The 18,995-nt window shown below is 37.7% G+C and overlaps 1 protein-coding gene across 6 annotated transcripts in view; it reads right to left on the bottom strand.

Moving 5' to 3' along the window:
* Nucleotides 1–237: 237 nt before the first annotated feature.
* The window catches only part of LOC126284451 (zinc finger protein 333-like), a 166,677-nt gene continuing 147,919 nt past the window's right edge, over nucleotides 238–18,995 (bottom strand). For all 6 annotated transcript variants that reach the window (XM_049983375.1, XM_049983383.1, XM_049983393.1 and 3 more), the window contains 2 exons: nucleotides 14,792–15,008; nucleotides 238–6,345 (listed from right to left, as the gene is read on the bottom strand). In XM_049983375.1, the coding sequence (XP_049839332.1) occupies nucleotides 6,155–6,345; nucleotides 14,792–15,008 (408 nt within the window). In that variant the 3' untranslated portion in view covers nucleotides 238–6,154. The remainder of the gene's footprint in view (nucleotides 6,346–14,791; nucleotides 15,009–18,995) is intronic.

Below are 18,995 nucleotides of genomic sequence, written 5' to 3'. Positions count from 1 at the left end.
GAAGTCTCAGGCAAAAGCAAATCAAAATAATGGTATCTAAGCTTACACAAAACAAGTTGAGACTGAAAACCAGATGAATGGAGAATAAAAAAAAATGAAGCAGATAAAAATAAATAAATAAATTTTAATGGCTGTCACTGGCATGTGTTTTCACTTTGCTTTTCTTAAAGACCACCAATTACTTCCAGCTGCTATCCTTGCATTTTCTGGCAATTCAGAACAAAGAAGACACTGATGGTTCATGTACTTTGCCAGTGTTACTGGCTTCCTTTATTTTCATGATGTACATGACTATTTTTTTTTTATAAAACAGTACACACAACATTAAAGCTTTAATGGTAAACAATTAAGTTTTTTTCAAAAAACAACATCAGCTATTAACATCTCAAATACATTTTCAATAAAATACTGTATATGCATTACAATCACAACACGAAACTTTTAGTTAAAAATAACACAAACATAAAAAAAAAGATCTGGCAGTGCATCTGGTCTGCATATGTGGTGAAATAATTTCAAAGGCAATGTAAATATAATCAGGAAAGTCTGTACTATAGCTGACTGGAAATGAAATTTCTTCATGAAATTAAATTTCTGGTGACAGACGATATTGCAAAGTTATAGAAAATTATTTCGGATGTTAACTAGAAGTTCACCACATAAGCAGAGCTTGGCCCCTCAATAGTATATTCTGAGGGAGCCAGAGATTCTTCAATCTTTCATTCAAGTGTCTGGTGGGAATGGGGAGTGATTAAGCATTGCTACTTTCACACTGAATATACTGTCAGACCATTTGGGTAAAATGTTATGGGACTGCCTCCTCTGTACTATAAAAAGTGAGTGCTTATGTCTGAAATTCATATGAATGCTTAACGAACTATCACTTCACATCTACTACATATGAACATTTATGATTCTACATAAAGTGTGCTACAATTACAGCTGCACCTGAATAGTTTTCCATTTACTAGAACAAACATAAGACATTGGAACATTAGAACATGCTACTGCAAACTAATGGAACTTTTGGGGAGAAAGTATAAAGTCTAGAATACTGACACTGTTTGTACAACGAGACTGTGAAATCTCTATAGGATAGTAAGAAGGTATTCACTAGTTCAATCAGATAAAATTTCTAGTCATGTTACAACTACGGCTATGACTCATTAAAATGGCAGTTGATTATGAGCATTTCTGAAAATAATTTATCACTAAAGAAACTGGTGCATTTCCAGAAACATTTATCTATTGTGCATTAATCACACAAAAGACAGACAACATGGTTACCAACTGCATACATATGATTACATCTACATAACAACGCCGACAAATAGCATCACTTAAATGGAACATGCTTCACAAGCAAACAGTCTGCAATTTCGTAAATCAAATTAATCTTAAAGAAATAATTAGCTACAAAACCTTTGTACAGCACAATATCAATTTCCATAACATATGAAATTATAATCAATAAAAATGATGAATGTTGACAGGGCATCAACAGTGCATTAATTAGTGCCCTTCCTAAGGCAGCAGGAAGTGAAGGAAATTAAGAATTTTAGTCACTTTTGCAGGTTTGAAACTATTTTCTACTTAATACAATTGTTCCTGTAGTCAGTCAACTGTAATCACTATGGGTATTAGTTTTGGATGACTTCATGGTTTCAAATACGAATACAAATCTCCCATGTGTATCTCCTGCATGAGGTAAGCTTATACTCATTTCACTGAAATATTTTTTACACAAAAAGTATTAACAAAATTTCTACATAAAGAGAAAAATTATCTCAGAGACAGCCACAATTTTATTCAAGTCTTATGACAGCAGTATGTGCATTTGTGCTGTATATCCTACTGCAAATACTTTTCTGTTTTTATTATTACATTATTTTACTGCAGGCGAAATGGGAGACAAGTGACTCAAGTTTGAACATCTCTTGTAAATATTAGTGAGGTAGATAATGAAGTCTGTTATATGATGTTTCAAAATGGCAGTGAATGTCAGTCTATATATTTACATTCATTCTTATCACTGAATATACGGCTGATGAAAACTGACAGTCAATTATATTTCAAGTTTACTTTTTGCATAGTCTATAAACTACAATTTCTCTGCAAGTAAAACTGAGTATAACTTTGCAATACCATGCTTTCACTTCATTTTATTGAATATGCTGATGTTTAAAAATGTAAATGTATTAAGTTCAATTACAAATAAAAATGCTTTCAGTCACAAATGTTTAATTATTGAAGATGCATTTTCAATCTTGCAGCTTCATCAACCTGCCATTGTTGATCTAAAAGCAAGCACATGACAATCACAAGAAGATTGTCATTTTTTGAATTAAAGAAAATCCTTTTAATTTTTAAATAATTCTTGATCAACCTTTTTTCTGTCAACACCTGCTTAGATGTTTGACATAACAGTGTTGTAGACAGTAAAACTGCAAATGTTCAACCCTCTTTTTGCTAATAGATTATATATATATATATGGCACAGTGTCCTAATCAGACTACACTTTGTATTATTCAGTAGGAAATCCTAATAAACAGGAATGACTCAAAAATATGGAGTATGCTGCCTACTGATATTCTAAACTCTGCCATCTAGTAATGCTTACTCATAAAGTTACTAGTTACCTCTCATAAATTAACCCTCTGACACAGAGATTTCGCTAACAAATTACAGGAAATAATTACACAATTTTTAAAATATATAACTAGCTAACACGGAATTAAATCAAATGCAATGAGTTCAAGACAGGAATTCTTATGTAAGTGCATTGCATGCGAGAGAGAAAGTTACAAAAATATTTATCATCTGGAATGTTATTCTGTCATGACACTAAATACTTCCATAGCCTTCACACTGAGTTCTTCATAACATTATATACTCATCTAAATTTTTTTGTCAGGTGAAACTGAACATTTAAGAATCACTACAAGCTAACTGTTAACTATACTCTCCATTTTCCAGCCCAATATTTTCGAACATTTGACTTCTTTCTCCAGGTTACTCGCGTCATACCATATACATGAACTGAATGTCTACTTTCTTCACACTGCCTTCTTCCTGCACATCACCTGATTCTGACTAATGGGAACTCGTGTTAAAAGAAAGGAATATACATCAAAAGGAGTAACTATTATCTGATTATGGAGCTCTGACAGCACCTTCCCATGTTAATGCCTGGGAGTGAAATAACTACCAGGAAAGAAACTGAATAGTGATAGGTGACAATATTATCAAAAAAATGTAAAAAGACACCAAAAAAGACAGATATTAATGTTCTGTCATCAGTTTGCTACCACTTCTTCTTAAGAAATGGAGGCGTTTCTTTTTTATAATATAATAACTCCAATTTTATTTTCTGGAAAGGATGATGAACTTACGAAATTCACATTGTCATTGAAAATGTCCAAATATTAGAGTTTAGTTACATGATCAAATCAGAGAAAAATTGATCAGCATGGCAGATTAAGAGCCTCAAATATACATCATTGATTAGCACTGAGCTCCAACCTAAAAAGGGCAATGTAACTTGCCACACTTCTAGAATCATAGTTCTAGTCAACTCATGCAGAATATAGCATTGTACCACATGATTTTGAAGCCAAAGATACGTATGACTCACCTCTCCCGAAAAGGGAGCTATAAGAAATATAATCACAGCAAATCTTACCCTATCCCAATTTTCATTTAAACTCTGAAAAGAGAGACCCCTCATTCTGGAGGTGCAGCAATCAGTGTTTACACTTGTGTTTTGTAACATCAAATATGGCACATTATTATTCTGGTGCTGAAGGGCACATTTCATTATGCCTTTTTGTTATCCAACAACCACAGAAAACTTAACAAGCAGCAAATTGCTATATTTAATAAGGTTTCCACAAAATACTGAACTCCATGTTTTGCAGCAGAGAAACCATAATTACAAATTTTATCTACATTTTAACAACAAACAAAAGAAGATTCTATATCAAATAGGTTACACTGATTTTACTTTCTCCCCTACTTTGAAACATTAGAAATTTGAAAAGATGTCATAAATAATGTAGTACTGTTCAATGACAGCTGGACATCACACCTGTACATTTCCTGAACATTACAAATGTTTATAATCTATTGATTGTTTTAAAACTTAAAAATCTTTTCTGGTAATTGGTAAATATAATGTCAGGCATGGTAAAACAATATAAAATTTCAAACAAACATCATGCAAAAATAAGTTGCCATCTGGCTTATACCAGTGATAATTAGCAAGGGGATCAAAACAAACTAGTTTTAAACATAATACAGTAATTAAGTCATTGCAATAAGAGTTTTTAACTGACAAAATGTGGAAAGATTAATATTGGTATGTTTTGACATTAAGTATCTGCATAATTAAAGGAACTCTAAAACTGATAAATGCTGTTACACTACTCAACCACGATATTATTGCACTTTGCCCCTGTTGGAAACACACAGCTACAGTGCAGCAAAGTAGTACAGGGTGATTAAGGAAAACACATCGCACTGTTAACATTTCCAGGTCAGTTCTGCCTATACTACCAATGCCGGTTATGTGTTGAGTCATGATAAGCCGACCAAAATGCCATCACTCTCAGGTACAATAATACCGTGGTTGACTAATACATAATAAGCCATCAGAAAAGTCTTGACACTGATTATTTCCAAAATACATTTAATACAATTTTTTAGTAGTTTCAGTGAAAGGATGACAAAATTATACACAGTCACAAACATGAAACAAAATTGTTACACAAGTTAGTAATTACTTTGGGAAATATGCAGTATGTGAGAGTAATTTTGAAACTTACTACCAAGTAACTGCATCATTAGTGGCTGACTGAACATGGATGTTATCATATAATGGTTGTAAAGTTGTACTAAAAGCAATTACAAAAAATGTGACAATGCAAAACAGAGGTGCAGTTCTCTCCCCCCCCCCCCCCCCCCCCCCCCCTCCACACACACGTGTACCATACCTAAATTCTAGTGAAAGATTTTCAGACACATGCATCTTACAGCAGTGGGGTGGGGAGAGGGATGGAATTTCTTCTTCACATAAACAGTTCAAAACCAAATTTATAAATCCATTGCAAGATACACAATTAATGTTCAAGTTCTGCAAGGCAATGCACTCTACAGAACATGCGACCTTGAGCCACACACAATTTGAGGGGAAGAGCCCCTTAGTGGACATTGTGTGGAAAAATACAACAGCACAATATGTAAATATTTCTTAAATCATTCTATCTTTGGCAGTTCTGAATCAACTCTCTAACTTCCTCTGATTTATCTGACAAACCAATCAGCAGATAACGCAGTTTTGAAAGCATTTGCTAGATGCTTGTCAAACACTGGACTTAAAAACAAAAAGTATAAGTTTTGGCACACTTTTGATATGTCATAATACCCCACTGCATACAAATTTCTGTTACTTACGCAAAACTCCTCTCATCCTCCTGCTATAGTATTATGGATAAGTGGCAGTATTTAATACTAGGTAGTGTCATTGCCTCCCCATTCTGAAGTCAATGTGCTACACTCTCAAACATCAACATACGGAGGGAAAGAAAAGTCTATGCTAAAGAAAAATAAAGAGTAAAATTCAAGGTACACAGATCACACACTATGGTTTACAACAGACAATAACTCTGTATCCCAAGTCTGCTTTCTTACAAGCCTTTGTGAACTGACTGCTCATTTTGTTCAATTGGTTATAAGCTAAAATACAAGGTATAGCCTTAGTACAGTGCTGTCTAGTTTTGTTGTTCTTTTATTTCCTTACACTCAAATAATTCATTGGCAGTAATCCTTTAGGATTTACTACAAATTATTTACAATATTTGCTCCAAAGAACACCAGTGGTTTATGACATAGCCTTCTGGAGCATACTGGACAGTCATTTGTAAGGGGATTGATACCATCTGTCTCGCGTGTGTAAAAACATAAAAATATATGCAGTGCAATTTGATAAATAATGCAGAAAGGTAGAATGAATAGTCATACATTATTCTGGTAAATGAAAGAGATGGTAAGAGAAATGAAAAGTTTGTGTTGGGTGACTATTAAAAAGATATGAAATTAGCAGCAATTGCTCAGCTCAAGAACTAGCCTGCACAAAATGTACCTGAAATGTAAACATTAAGAGTCTGTGGTGTTAAGTGCTAGCCTAGTGATTATTCCCAGCCACTGCTTCTGGTGTTCCTTGATATGATTTTTCAGTTTAGCTCTTTCCATGAATACCCTTCCACATTCTCCACAAAACAACGATTTGGCTCCAGAATGATTCCGAATGTGGTTGGTTAGATCTTCTTTAGTTGCAAATGTTTTACCTGTGGAATTTAAATGTGAAGTCATCAACTACACAAAAATGATTAAAAATAAAATACTGTTATAATACTATAAGACACAGGAAGCGAGCATGTGATATATAATTTGCAAAAGTCAGTAAGTCTGCAAACAATAAATGAATTTACCAGAACATCCACAGTGGAGTAATAAATGCAAGCTCATTTTGTTTTATTGGTGGATATACGTTTAATACAAGTATATATGGAAGAACCTTGGAGATACTAAAAGGTATCAGATAGATTATACAATGGTAAGAGAGAGATATAGGAACCAGGTTTTAAATTGTAAGGCATTTCCAGGGGCAGATGTGGACTCTGACCACTATCTATTGGTTATGAACTGTAGATTAAAAACCGACGAAACTGCAAAAAGGTGGGAATTTAAGGAGAGGTTGTACAGAGTTTCAGGGGGGGGGGGGGGGGGAGCATAAGGGAACAATTGCAAGGAATGGGGAAAAGAAATACAGTAGAAGAAGAATGGGTAGCTTTGGGGGGTGAAGTAGTGAAGGCAGCAGATGATTAAGTACGTAAAAAGACGAGGGCTGGTAGAAATCCTTGGGTAACAGGAGAAATATTGAATTTAATAGATGAAAGGAGAAAATATAAAAATGCAGTATGCAGTAAATGAAGAAGGCAAAAAGGAATACAAACGTCTCAAAAATGAGATTGACAGGAATTGCAAAACTGCTAATCAGGGATGGCTAGAGGACAAATTTAAGGATGTAGAGGGTTATCTCACTTGGGGTAAGATAGATACTGCCTACAGGAAAATTAAAGAGACCTTTGGAGAAAAGAGAGCCACTTGTATGAATATCAAGAGCTCAGATGGAAACCCAGTTCTAAGCAAAGAAGGGAAAGCAGAAAGGTGGAAGGAGTATATAGAGAGTCTATACAAGGGCGATGTACTTGAGGACAATATTATGGAATTGGAAGAGGATGTAGATGAAGATGAAATGGGAGATACATTACTGCGTGAAGAGTTTGACAGAGCACTGAAAGACCTGAGTCGAAACACGGCCCCAGGAGTAGACAACTTTCCATTAGAACTACTGACGGCCTTGGGAGAGCCAGTCATGACAAAACTCTACCATCTGGTGAGCAAGATGTGTCAGACAGGCAAAATACCCTCAGACTTCAAGAAGAATATAATAATTCCAATCCCAAAGAAAGCTGGTGCTGACAGATGTGAAAATTACCGAACAATCAGTTTAATAAGTCACAGATGCAAAATTCTTTACAGACGAATGGAAAAACTGGTAGAAGCCGACCTCGGGGAAGATCAGTTTGGGTTCCGTAAAAATGTTGGAAAACGTGAGGCAATACTGACCCTACGACTTATCTTACTAGATAGATTAAGGAAAGGCAAACCTACGTTTCTAGCATTTATAGATGTAGAGAAAGCTTTTGACACTGTTGAATGGAATACTCTCTTTCAAATTCTGAAGGTGGCAGGGGTAAAATACAGGGAGCAAAAGGCTATTTACAATTTGTACAGAAACCAGATGGCAGTTATAAGAGACAAGGGGCATGAAAGGAAAGCAGTCATTGGGAAGGGAGTGAGACAGGGTTGTAGCCTCTCCCCGATGTTATTCAATCTGTATATTGAGCAAGCAGTAAAGGAAACAAAAGAAAAATTTGGAGTAGGCATTAAAATCCATGAAGGGGAAATAAAACTTTGAGGTGTATACTATGCCATTTACTTCAATAGCAAATAGTGAGGCACTTACAATTGATCCTTGTGGAACTCCAATTTCTTGTGCATATCTATTGGTAATGATCAAATCCACCCTGACTCTAAACCAGGGTTGCCTAAGTTTCCCCAAGTGAAATTCCCTCATGTTTTCCTGATTTCCAAACAAGTTTTAGCATTTGTTCCTGACAAATTTTGAGATCACAAGGATAAGTTGACAATCTGTATTTGTTGCTATGGTACAAGAAACAATAGTGCAAACAAGGAAATATCCGAAGAAAACTTGGAAGCAGAAGACGTTTCCTGATGTGAGCAAAAATCTTCAGTACTAATATCAACATCTTTTGCAATGAACTGTTTTTAGATGGAGAAATCAAGCCAAATGGTATGTTTTACATTAAGACCATGATGTTATTTTATTACAATAAAATGAAGCACATTTAGTGACAAAAATATGCATTTCCTAGGAGTCATAAGACGGATTTAGAATAAGTTCACTGATTTCAGAAACAACCTCAGGAAAAACTAGACTTATTGAAAGAAATCTATAACGTGGGGAAGAACTACATAAAGCAACACTGTAGGTGACCACCAATATTTGTTGGTTCTGGTATGTTTGTTATTGTCAGTTATTACCCATTGTGTTATATCTATTATTTTACAGGTATTTTGTGATTTTTCCTTTTGAGGAATATAGAAGTACATAGCATACAGTCCTGTGTCCATGGATAAACCATGAAAATCTGCTGCATTATGCCACACACAAACACACCCGCCTGTGGGTAGATAGGTGAGACTAGATCCGACGGGCAGGGCCTGCACATTAGTGGGAACCAAATGGCTTCAGGTCAGCAGGGCTGATCCAATACAGATACCCGGAGAAACGACTACGGTTTTGGCATGTTGCAGAAATCCACTTGTGTGGCCAGCTATTCACGAGCCACAGACAACAAGTTGGTGAAATAAAACCACGGTAATCAATCCTTGCAACAGATAATTTGTTCAAATACTCTGAGAATCAATAATAACGAGGATAGGTAGCAACTCGCCTTAAAGATAATTGCTGAGCCACAGACAGGCATGTAGGAAAGACTACTACATTGTCACAAGTAAATTTTCAGCTATAGCTTTTGTCAGAAAACGAGAACGCACACACACATTCACACAATCACTCAGACAACTCACGCATACATGACTGCAATCTCTGGCCACTGCGTCTACAGTCTCAAATCAGATCCAAACAAACCACTTCTCAAGCCTCCCTGCCTCTCATCAGCAGCTGCTAGGCTAGTGGCAAGAAGTGGTGGCAGCGCTGACTGCAAGCAACGGGAGGTGATAGGAAGGGGAGAAGTAGCAGTAATGAGGGAGAAGGGAAGTGGCACACATACTCAGCTGCCTCCAGATAGTGGCGATGCACTACACCTCAGTAAACAAACCATTTCAGCTACTGAGACAAAAACGAGATTTTTCCCGTGGTTTTTTTTTCCAAAATCCCCTGATTTCCCTGGCGTGTTTGAAATTCCCTGATTTCCCTGGCGCGTTTGAAATTCCCTGATTTCCCTGGCGCGTTTGAAATTCCCTGATTTCCCTGGCGCGTTTGAAATTCCCTGATTTCACTGGCGTGTTTGAAATTCCCTGATTTCCAAAACCTGTGACAACCCTGTAAACAGTCTATGAGTTTAAAAAATTCGTACGGGGAATGGTAAATTCCCTTGGAAATCCCACAAATGCAAAGCTGATAAAATGTGACATTGCCACATCGTATAGAACACCTTGTGTAAATCGAAAACTACTGTGACCATACGTAGGAGATGCACAAAAGCCTACTGAATCACAAACACCAATGGTGGGAGATGATCTTCGGTAGTTCGAGATCTTCAGAATCAATACTGCAATTGAGGAAGGGGGTTTCTTGATTCCAAACACCAAACAAGACACACATTAACCATCTGGTCTAATAATTTTCCAAAGTCACTTGTTAGGGTGATCAAATGTTGCTATTTCTATTCTTTGTCTCTTGACTTGGTTTTGGTGTATGTATTCTCTCTCTCTCTCTCTCTCTCTCTCTCTCTCTCTCTCTCTCTCTCGAGGAAAATTTTCTATCTTGCCACATTTTGTTAAAAATTTATGGAACAGAGTTTTTTTTTCTCTTTCTACCAAGCTGTTGAAGCATTTGATCATGGATGTTGTCTACAGTGCAGAACCTGCCAAGTTTGGTGAGATGAAAGACACAGTACAGTATTACCTGAATTAACGTTTTCCTCCCATTTATGACATTTTTCATCATTCCGTCAAATTTTGTATGTCCACAATTTTAATTTACACCCGATTTGCATCAACAAATTTATAATTTTCCTGTGATTTATGCATTACAAAAAAAAAATTATAATGATGCTGGCATGATGTTTGCCATCTAGTAGTGTTTAAAAATAATATGAGGTTGGGTTTCTTGACACCAGGGCACTCTTCTCAGCATATCTGAACCAGTAAACGTGTAAAATTTGGAACTATTTGTGCCATATCTCCCACACTGCCTAGCTCTACTTGGTGTTCTGGCTAATGGGAGCAACTAGGTTCGTTTGAATAAAGGTATCATGACCAAACACAACCACTTCCAAATTGTCTCTACTGTGCAAATGCAGTTTTGCGATTGCTGTGATCATTGTGATACCTTTGTCGAACCATATTTAGCATATTTCGGTGTCTGGCCACTTGTAGCGCTAGTTGACATCGTCATTCCCTTTGCAAGGCTCAAATGTTTTTAGTTTAAACACAGTGGTGGTTATGAACTTTTTTTCATGCTGAGCAAAATGTGTTTTGAGAATTTATTGTTGTTGTCAAGTGCAGTATTTATGTATGTATTTTTTGTGATGTTACACAAACAGTGTGAGTTACAATTTGAGTGTGTGGTTTTCCACATAACTGAGGAAGCACAGTACCTGGTAACGTCAATAAGAGACTTCATTGCAAGAGATGTAGAATAACACACAAAATACTTATGTACAAATTTGCACTTGACAATTATTTAAATAATGAATGACAGCTGCAGGCTTTCAAAAACATTGAGTATGAAGCCTGAAATTGAGACAAACCTTCTTACTTCCCAGACATACCAGTTCCAGTTATATCAGCAGTTTTTATTAGATAATAAATCTTTATTAGATAATAACAAGTCCCGGACGCTTCTTTTGGTGGCTGTTATGTACATTTATCATGCATAAAGTGCGAAAATGCAAGAGTGTATCCTACATGTACCTTTTACAGCTTTAAATGTTATTTCCCACTTTTTTTTTAAGTCCCTTGAAAAGTGTAAAAACGGGTTTTCACTGTATTACATTCTGTTCAAAGTTGATGATGAATGAAATTACGACATTAATTTTTAGATGCCAACATTTCTGGACAATATTTCAATGAAAGCTCACCAACGTCAGAGGAACTGGTTTAATTTTCTGTCAATCACCAATTCTCTGAATGCTGTTAGTGTCATGAAAGCCATTAATCTGCCATAATTTGGGTAATACGCTTTTGCCCTTGGTCTTTTGAATAAAATTAAAGTTTTGATAGAGAGTGTTGCCTACGTCATTGTAGAGCCCTTTGTTGTTCTCTGATGGCATCTGTGATCTCTCTGCACCACCACGGAACAGGTTGCCATCTAGCAGGACCTGAAGAGAATGGTAATGCTGTATTCACATCTTGGATGATCATGTCCATCGTGTCTTTTACTACTCTGTCCAACCCCTTCCCCCATTTTTATTGTAATATGCACTTCAGTAGTGTAAGAATTCCAACTGGCTCTCTGGAGTAACCAAAGCGGTAAACTACGGGTGGGAGGTAAATTTGGGATCAATACGAAAAAACAGGTAATGGTCACTGCTACGAAGATCATTGCGAGCATTCACAGTTGGATCATAAATGTGTGGTTAAGCCTGCACATTGCAGAATAGGACTAGTGATCGGTAGTGATTTAGATCTGAGAAGAGTCTCTCTCTAATAGTTGCCCTCCGCTAATTTTTATCATGCTGTCCCATATGGGATTATAGGTATTAAAATCTACCAGTAACATGAAAGGTGTGATTAACTATGTAATTAGATCTTGCATATCTCTGCAGGAAATTTCTAAAACACAGGAATATAGACATTACAGACTGTCATCATTATGCTCAGTTGTACTCTAATGGCTACTTCTTCCAGTACAGTATTTACAGGTATTTGTTCACTGACTGTATTTGATCTGACTAGTATGCAAACACCTCTGGATGGTTATTCCATGTTTATTCCATATACCTTATATCCTCTAGGGGTAAGAAGATGGTCTTCTAAAAATCTTCAGTCTTGTTTTGTAATATTTATTATGGGATAGTTTGCGCTTATGTACTGAATTTCTTCCATGTGGTGATTGAGCCCTTGCAATTCTATTGTAAAATCACAGCAAAGGTATTGATGTTGTTAGCAAAGATGAAGGTGATATATGCCAATCTACAGAATGTTCCAATGTCTCGTGTGGTTGGCATCGTTTCCATAGATTCTTCTGCTGTCAAGGAGAGTTCTGGTTCCATCTTAAATGACATTAATTCTTTGTTTTGACCCTTTTTTCCTTCTTCTCGTTTTGCTGTTTCTCATCATGGAATTTTCCACGTTATAGGTCTGGATAAGCACTTGATCAGACACTTCTTTGGCCCATGTCTTAGTCCCTTTTAACCACTGATTAGTATTGTATGCCAGCTATGTTATGGAAGAAGCTGTGGAGTGCGTCTTCCTCTCTTCTCCAGTTGGAGGCATACGAAATGCCTCCTGTTATATCCATTGAGAGGCTCCGGCTGGCTCTGCAAGACTGTAAGTCAAAAGGGGTGGAAATTTCTCTTGCACATAATTTTTGTTTTGTTTGCAAGTCCTTGGTTTACAGTACTTGGTAGATTAGGTGCTGAAAAGGCTGAAGTAGGTGGGCAAGAGCTGTCACTTTCAAAAAATTTGTCATCATGTCTACTGTATGCATGTGTCCATATTTTTTCCATGTCTCAGCATATGAAAGTGGTTCAGTGTTTTATATGCTTCGATTTTCTTTCCTTTTTTAAATACATGGCAAACCGGTGAACATGGAGGTAGCATACCACACAGTGTACACACAAAAGCAATTTTTGCAAGGCTGACCTTCATGAAGTGATCTTCAACAGTTTCTGCATTTTGCATCTGCTGTGCAGTAGGATGATGTGTCCAAAATTTAAGCATAGAAAATATCTCAAGGATAGTGGAACATAACATTTCACATCACTCCTATACAACATAACCTTAACTTTTATTGGGGAGGACATCCCCTTGAAAAGCTAAGATGAAAGCGCCTGCACCTATTTAGTTATCTTTTGGACCTGTCTGACAAAATGTATGCCTCACCATTCTATACTAGCTCATAGCTCCTCATCTGTCTGGAGTGTAAAGTGACCTAAGGTGCAATATTACACTAAGAACACCGTCACACAACTTTGGATTGCAAAGGGTGGACACAACAAGACCTTGTTCATTGCTATTGGACTCCCACATCACGTAATCTAACATCTTGCATTTTTTTCTGTAGGAGTAGATAAACAACAGAGTCTTTGTTCCATCTATAGCAGCTAAACTTTTGAGCTGAGAAATCTAATGGCTGAATTTGTCTAATCAATAAAGAGGGATGTGTTGATTCTTGATTTGTGTGCAGAATGAAATGGACTACAATTGTAATGTTTCTTGAGCAATGCTTGGCGCTTATGTTGAGCATTTGGTACAGTGTGTGTGAACATAAAACTCTGAACCTTCCTCTATCCAGTAACATGCACAATGTGTTTCTAACTTTCATTGTTTGTTTGTATTCAACAACTGAAACCACTCATTTCTTTTTGAATCACCCTGTCATGTGCAGAGGATCTTTAATGCTATACACAGCTGGTGCTCTTTAAGGTGTCCTTTCCCCGTCAGTCCAGAGACAGAGAACACTTTAACTAAAAACTGAATTTGAGTAAATAGATAAAGATGTAAAAGAAACAAATCTAGACACACAGCTGGGCCAGCATCCAAGACTGCCGCCATGGGAAGAAAAGTACAGAAGCAAGCATAGTTGGAGATGGGGGATCGCAGATACGAAAGGAAGTAGATGCCACAATAGCTTGGGGGCCTGTGCTCACCACACATCAAAGACTGTCACCATGGGAAGGAAAGTAAGAGAAGCAAGGATACTCAGTAATGCGGATTGCAGCACAAGAAAGGAAGTAGGTGCTGCAACAAATTGCAGCCTTATGCTCACCGCGCATGTGCTCACAAAGTGTTATGTACCTGCTGCATGGGCTGAACTGTTAAGCACTGATACTTTGGAAGATAGGCCTAACCTTTTTGAATGTCACTGATGCTTCCTGAAGATGCAATGGATGATTTTTGTTACATTTTCTTTTTAATGCCATGTTTAACACCAGAACAGCATTAAGATAACGACCACAAATTGTTGAAATGAAGTGGAAAAGAAGGAGGCAGTGTATGGAAATAAATAAGCAATGCCTGGAAGTACAACAATAAAGTAAAAATAGAAACTGAAAATAAATGCAGTGCTACACAACAAATGAACTCTAGGAAAAAGAGCCTACAAAGGTGAGACCTCTACATCACTGAATAGTGATCAAAAATGAAACACTGGTGAATGTCAGTGACACTTCATTATCAGAACAATATGGTAGCAAAACAAACAGTAATTTACATTGCCTGTAACACACTTACCGCATTGTTCACAAGTATGTAAATGTTTGCTGTGGGTTCCTACATGTTTTCGGAGACTGACAATGCGACGGAAGGCTGCACCACACCATTTGCAGCAGTAACACTTATCTGTGGTCTTTGAACTCTTCTGATTAGGTGCAAGAGATGTATCATATGACATCTTGGATTCTGAATAAGCTGTTAACTTCTCACCCGTATGCTTCCACATGTGGCGCTCCTACAAAAGAGAGAAGAAAGACTGTAAGAAACGAAATCAAACTAAGTGAACATGAAGATTAATTCAAGCCTTATGTATGAGAGTTGAATGAAAAGTAATGCCTCCATCTTCGTTAATTGGGTTTGGATGAGAATATTTTAATTAATCAGATGTAGAAATAATCATTAGGATGTGATCTTTAATTACCAATATTCACTTTTCCACATAATAAACAGCCAATTGAATACATTTCTGCAAACAATGAACAAATTTCCTGAAGCTGTCACAGAAAAAGTTGAAACTCTGTTTCTGCAACCACAGTCTCACAGTTCTCTCAACTTCTTCATCAGAAGGAAAATGACATCCCATGATTGAATGGAGAAAAGCGTCACCTTCATTCTCATAATGCAACAGGAGTTCCTGCCAAATTTCAAGTCTGTGCACTTTCATTTCAGGAGTCAGCATCCGGGGTACTCATCGTGCACAGATTTTCAGATAGCCAAGCAAAGGAATATTTTGACCCACACGTTCTTGTAAAACGCCCTTTTTGTTTGCCATTTCTCTGAGTGATATGACGATCATCCTGAATCAATCTGTCAACATTTTGCTTGTGAAACTCAGTGATTGTCACGCAGGTCAGATGTTCCCGGCTCAACATCTTTCAACTTACTCGTCCACTGACGAACAGTAATCACATCAAAACGATCGCCATAAACTGCTTTAATTCTCTGATGAATCTCCTTTGGGGTGACCTTCTGCTGTCAAAAATTCAATGACTGCACGTTGCTGAAATTGCATTGACTGACCGTCTGCACAGGGTTCCATACTTTACACTGTTACAACGCAACCAACCATTGAATGCTAAGGCTTCCCGCCAACTGGAGCTGTAGAGAAGAGGCTACGGGACAAGTTGGTACCTGCCACATACCAATGCTGCCAACTGTTAACGAGTTACGAAGGTGGAGGCATTACTTTTCAATCAACCCTTGTATGTTAATGTCCATCATATCTAATATCTGCTCTCTCTAAAATCAAACTGATATTTCTTAAGGGTAGCTGATTTTTGATTGTAGCCATAATGTACCAGTATTATGAAGCTTTTCAATGTATCAGAGTATGTCTTCTTTAGAGATTTAGATACTATTGGTAAAACTGAGATAGTGTGTCTCTGCCTCTACCAAAGAGGCTTGTTAGTTAGTTAGTTATATTACTTGTTCCATGGATCATGAACACGATTCTTTCGTAATGATGTGGAACGTGTCAAAGTACACAAGATTCATTTATCCCAAATAATCGTTGTTAAAATGTTAATTTTATATCCACTTAGTGTTAATCTTTAGCCTGCGTGGTACAGAGCATCCAGTTACAAACAAAAAATAATTGAAGTAGTAATCCTTATATTCAAGCATTCCACTAAATATTTAACTACTTAAGTAAAGAAAGACAGTTCCCGCTGTGAGCTTAAGCACAATGAAAAAATGAGCATATGGCATCGTTGGCCAGGAGGCCCCATCCGTGGAAGTATGGCTGCCAAGTGCAAGTCTTATTTCAGTCGTCGCCACATTGGGCGACGGTTTTGGATTAAACCACTTACCAGGTGTACCGGTATGGTAATGAAACACTAATTCTGAATCAAAAAGTAAAAACATTAAATTCAAAGTACTGACCATTGTTTCTATACATTTTGACCACCTTTCTGGAAATTTGTGGACACCACGCCAAAAGAGATGTTCGTATTTTGAAGCAAACCAATTAGACACCCAATTTTCGACTTCTTTGTAGGAATCGAAGTGTTCCTCAACCAATGTGGTCCAACTGATGAAAACAAATGGTAGTCAGAAGAGGCCAAGTCTGGTGAATATGGCGGGTGGAATAGCAGCTCCCAGCCAAGTGTTTTGACTGTATCCTGAACCAGTTTTGCTTTGTGTGCAGGTGCATTGTCGTGTAAAAAAAAATACTTTGCCATGTCTTCTGGCCCATTCTGGTATTTTTTTTGAACAATGCATAGTTCAAATTGATCATTTGTTGTCTGTAGCAATTAGTATTCACAGTTTCACTGGGTTTTAGAAGCTCATGATACACCACACCTTCCTGATCCCACCAAACACAGAGCATTGTCTTCTTTCCGAATCGATCTGGTTTTGCAGTTGATGTTGATGGTTGTCCCGTATTAACCCATGATTTTTCCCGTTTAGGATTCTTAAAATAAATCCATTTTTCATCGCCAGTAACAATTTCTTTCATGTCTTTGAAGCAAAATTTGACAAATGATTTTTCGGTTTTCCATCTGTCTTTCATTCAATTTATGTGGCACCCATTTTCCACACTTTTGGATGTTTCTCATAGCTTTCATATGGTCAGAAATTGTTTGTTGTGCAACATTTAGCATTGCTGTCATTTGCTTCTGACTCAAAGGATCTTCTTCATCCAATATTGCTTGCAATTCGACGTCTTCGAACTTTTTCTGGTTGTTTTCCATGTTCATTTCTTACATCAAAATCATTATTTCTGAACCGTTGAAACCATCTTTTGCATGTTGCTTCTGATAGAGCATGATCACCATATGCCTCGACAAGCATTCGATGCAACTCTGCAGCACTTTTTTCAAATGAAAACAAAAAATTAATGCTTTCCGCAAATCATCACTTTCTGGTACAAAATTCGACATTGTTAACATGATGAAAACATATGATGTTGTTTGTTCCATGGCTTTATGTATACTAAATATCTTTGACAGATGTCATACCAACCAAACAAAATAAATTAAGGCAGGTTCACAACAAATGTTCCCTATCGACACATTTGTATCTTAACGCGCATTTCATACCGGTACACCTGGTAGAGGTATACAGCAGTTGGCTACATGGAGTACGCTACGCTGGAGCTGCATAACATAAAATGTTATGGACAGTTCTTGTAGAATATAAATTCTTTTGTCTTAAAGGAGACCATTCACAAAAAAGCAGAGGTGTTGAGATGTCGATAGGCATGCATTCACAAAAGAAATGAAACTTGCTAGCTTTCGCAATTCCTGACCTGAAACGAGGAATACTCTACCTAAGATCCTTCCCACCCCTCCTAAAGTGGTAATCTGTCATGCACTCAACCACTACAACTGCTAGTCCATCCCCATACCACTCCCATTCCCAATCCCCTGCCACAGAGATCATATTGGTGTGGCAGGCAAAGGTGCAAGACCTGTCCAATCCACCCACTCAGCACATCCTACTCCAGTCCTGTCATAGGCTTCTCCTACCTCACTGGAGGCCAGGCAGTGTATGAAAGCAGCAAGTCACAAGCCAATTCTGGTGCAAAAGCGGCATAGATATTTATGTTGGTACAACTACCAACCAGCTACCCAACAGGATGAATAGCCACTGCCAAGTTGTTGCCAAGAAAAATGTTGACTAGCTGGTGGCACAAGATTCAGCACAACATGCTCAATCTCAATGGCTGCTTCACAATCCAGACTGTCTGGATCCTTCCCTCCATCACTAGCTTCTGTTGACTACACAGATGGGAGTTGTCCTTACAACACATCCTCTGCTCCCATAATCATCCTGGCCTCAATCTCAGGCAACTCATTGTCCTCGCACCCTCCATCCAACAGTTTCCCCCTTCCTCTGTCCTGTCACCTCCCCCTAATTCGTGTCCCCACATTGCCTTCAGAATGCACGGCTCCCCAACGGCCCCTACAATCACACCTAGCCTTTACAGCTGCCACCTATTCCTCTTGCTTTCTTAGCCAACAAACTGACTGCCTTACTGTGAGCTGCTAGCCACCCACTCCCAGGCCCTTTAACCTCTGCCTATTTCACTCGACACTACCCACACCACAGCCAGGCCACCTGCCGAGAAACAAAGCACTGGCACTGTTAGTCCAACTGGTGCCATGTAGGGGCAGAGGCATGAGTGCCGGCAGACAGGCACATGAACAAAACAAACAAACACACACACAGAATTACGAGCTTTCGCAACTGGCAGTTGCTTTGTCAGGAAGGAAGGAAG

Source organism: Schistocerca gregaria, chromosome 1 (genome assembly GCF_023897955.1).
Source record: "Schistocerca gregaria isolate iqSchGreg1 chromosome 1, iqSchGreg1.2, whole genome shotgun sequence".
Classification (NCBI taxonomy): Eukaryota; Metazoa; Arthropoda; class Insecta; order Orthoptera; family Acrididae; genus Schistocerca; species Schistocerca gregaria.
Note: the sequence above shows the minus strand (reverse complement) of the source record. Positions and strands in the feature narration are given on the sequence as shown.